Here is a 3,509-nt window from a genome sequence, read left to right as displayed (position 1 = left end):
AATCTGTCCACGTCACTCCAAAGGACACTTGAAATTTCACCTTGTACAATTGATCGGACCATTTCCCTAAATTCTAGTGGAGTCTTCTTTGTTGGAATTGCAAAATGTCGACATAATGTGACAATCTCCTGCTCTGTTATGTCATCTTGTAGAAGCTCACGCAGCATTGTCTTAAAATCTTCATATTCTATGAATTCTTGTGTGAATTCACCATCTTTGTGAACTTTCACTTTAGTCATGTAGCATGCTATAAAATCCTTATAAATTGGATGCAATCGTTCACGAATTTTAACAATGATCAGGTGTGGATGACTCATTGGATACTGAAAATGAGGAGAAAGGTGGAAAATGAGTTCAGTTTTTGAGAAAAATGGTGAGTCATGCTCAAAATTTTGGGTCTCATGACTTTTTTGGAAATTTTTTCTAAGAAAACTGCATGACTTGCTTAATTATTTTGGTGAGTTCAATGCCATAAATCATGAAAATTTATACAAAATTCCTAAAAAGTACTTACAATTTCCTTATTCTCCTCCATAAACTTTAGTGCAAATAAGTCAGCTGACACAATCTTAAAGATAAAGTTCCTCAAATTTATGACAGCACCCAAGTAAAAGTCTTGAGATTTATAAGCAATTGGACGTTCACTTGTGTATTTATCCTGATCAGGCCAATAGAACTTTGACTTTCCAAAGAATTCTCCTCCTCTGAAGCCCAAGTTACGGCAAGAGAGTTCATAGACTGAGATGGTATCTTCGCTAAGGTAGTAGGTGATTATGAAGAGTCGATCGTTGTTCTCCTTGGTTGAGGATATCATTTTGGCGCCGAAACGAAGGACCAGCCTGAAAGTTAAATTCAAATTTAATGGAGTATAGTGCTGTAATGTCTTGAGCATTGAGGAGATCCTTGTCATATTGACAGCACTCTATGTAGTAATAGAGAGGTCGGTATCTGGTGGGAATCGAACCCACGTACTTACAAGCAAGAACTACAGATATCCTGTCTGTTACCTGACCACTCGGCCTCAGAGACCTGACAGATTCACCTATATAAGGCTCGATACCCAAGATTCCACTCAGCTCATAAACCACAAGCCTAATTTCTATTCAAACTATTTAAATCATCATCAACTTACTTGTCATACTCCAAGAACTTCTTAAAATTAACTTTCGGCAATTTCGGTTCAATTCCCGTGCAATTTCCTTCAGAATCTTCAAAGCTACCCCATCCATTGTACGGCGGATACTTAAATTCTCTAGCAACTGGCTCACATGGCTTCATAGAACATGGAGTAGAAATTGGAAAGAATTCTTCAATTCCATACTTTTCCTGATAATATTCTTTTGTCTTTCCATCGCAATCAGTCATCACTACATTTCGACCATAAACATTGATGGACTTTCCAATCTGCAAGTCAGTTTCGTTGTAGTATTGAGAATTATCACCGAAACTGGTTTCTCGTCTGTCTTTTAGGAATCTACCTTTGATCATGTTCTTGCCGAGGACATTAAGGACGACAAAGTTCTCTTCACCGACGGGTTTGAGTTTGCCGGCGTTCTGGAAGTTTAGACAAAATTAATGAGTATTATTGACACTCTCCCGAGTGGTACAGGCTTCCTTACAGACTGCCTCGGGTCAGTCGACCACTAAAATCAGTTCCTTAACATCAGATTCACTTACCCTAGGCAACTTAGCCCTCTTCAAGAACATCCCATTCGAGTGCCGTCCACTATTTGGCTGCAACTTCTCCTTAATCTCAAATGTATCATCCGACAAATGAAATAGCACTTCCAGATTCCTAACATCACCATTGTCATCCCAATAAGCAGAAAACCGCAAAACTTTACGATCATTTTGAAGAAATTTAGCAAATCTGAAGTCTTTTGAGGTTGCGTGTTTAGCAGCCATGCTAGCTCTTTCAGCTTTTCTAAGTTCAACGACTGGATCTTTTGGAATCTCAACAGCTGGTGGAACGCAAATTCCGAGACGATTAAGGAAGTTCCTTGTGAACGTGTCGCACTCTGTGATGTGATAAGCTCGGTCAAGGAGAGTTATTGTCTTGTCTACATTCAGGTCCAGCAAAGATACATGAGCATCTGAACGCAATGAATGTCCTTTCCTTATCCTTTGCCTTGATACAATACATTGAGAACTTGATTCGGTCTTTAGTTCTGTTATTTGGATCGTATCATCGTCAAGGAAGTAAGAAATTTTGACTTTTCTAATTTGGTATGGAATTCGATGTTCAGGCACAGTTTCCTTGAAATATCCAAAGAATCTGAGGACTTGCTTCTCAAAGACAATCCATGCTGGAACTAGACCGTGTTGTGAACGTGGGAATAAGGATTCTTCTGATTTTGCTGGATGCATGAGCTTGCCTGACGATGATCGTTTGTTGCCCTGGAAAGAAGGGTAAATTTTGAGTTTTTGGGGATGTTTTAAGGGTTATTAAGGATATGGATGCAGATTCAGGAGGCAAATGACGTAGGAATGGCCAAAAATCGGTGAAAAATTTGACTCAGGCTTAAAGGCAAATTTGATGAAATGACTAGGCTAAATTCAAGTCAGCCAGACGTCATTTCTACGCCGTGTGCTTGTTAGAATCTCAATTGAAAGCTGCCAATATCTAGAACTCGACTTGAGGTCAAGTGCTAAAGGTTCCTGAACATATTCCTTAAAAGCCATTCAATCTTACCTCAGCCAACATAGGAACCTTGTTAAAAACATCAAAATGATGAGATTTCCTGAACATTGAGCTATGAGATCGTCGAAATTGTGATGGATAATCGCCCAAACACAATGTCAATGCCAATGGTGTACATCGATACAATTCTTGACCCATTTTATTTAATTTTTATAAGAATTTTTGCTAATAAATTAAAAAAGAACTTTTTTTCAATGCACAACGATCAAACAAAATATTGAAAAAAATATCCAAGGTTACTATGTTTATGGTGGTATGTTGGAGACGATGTTATGAAGTTATTGTATTGTGATGTTGTAAATTTGTTGTTTATCGATTAGGGTTAGAAATTTGATATTTATGATGAATGTCGGTGACTATAAACATACATATTGACATGTGTGGGAATTGTGGATTGAGGGGAATTTTAGATCAGCTGTTTTGTTTGTTGTTTGACATATTTGGTCATAAATCCTTCAATTTTGAGACGTGGATTTATGGCTGAACTGCTGTGTTGAGGTTTTTGACTTGGCGAAGGTTTATGTCGACTCGGATTCAAGTCAAATCGACTCCATACAAAATCCGAGTCAATTTTGAGCTCTGTGACTTCAAAATCCCCAAAAAAAATCATAACAACCAGCACAAGTCTGCATGCTTCTCACATTAAAGCAGCTTCGAGTTCATTCGCCTTCCTCAATTCCAACCTATTTTTCCATTTTCATTCATTTTTTACAAAACAATTTTTTTTTTTGGACATAAATTCCATTTGTCTACAGTATCATGTAGTATCATAATAATAAAAGTAAAAAATATAATAAAATAGCGAAAA

At 37.5% G+C, this 3,509-nt stretch overlaps 1 protein-coding gene across 1 annotated transcript; it reads right to left on the bottom strand.

Annotated features, from left to right (window-relative positions):
- Positions 1-7: 7 nt before the first annotated feature.
- On the bottom strand, positions 8-2,839 carry LOC139092035 (EF-hand domain-containing family member C2-like; the record flags this gene model as incomplete). The annotated part of the gene is made up of 5 exons (XM_070642322.1): positions 2,693-2,839; positions 1,678-2,397; positions 1,133-1,554; positions 515-839; positions 8-323 (listed from the first exon to the last, which is right to left on the bottom strand). Coding segments are annotated over exons 1-5 (1,930 nt in total), but the record flags the coding sequence as incomplete, so codon positions are not given.
- Positions 2,840-3,509: the final 670 nt, after the last annotated feature.

This window comes from Chironomus tepperi, unplaced genomic scaffold (assembly GCF_022539635.2).
Source record: "Chironomus tepperi strain 1889 unplaced genomic scaffold, CSIRO-AGI_Ctep_v1 contig_285, whole genome shotgun sequence".
NCBI lineage: Eukaryota > Metazoa > Arthropoda > Insecta > Diptera > Chironomidae > Chironomus > Chironomus tepperi.
Note: the sequence above shows the minus strand (reverse complement) of the source record. Positions and strands in the feature narration are given on the sequence as shown.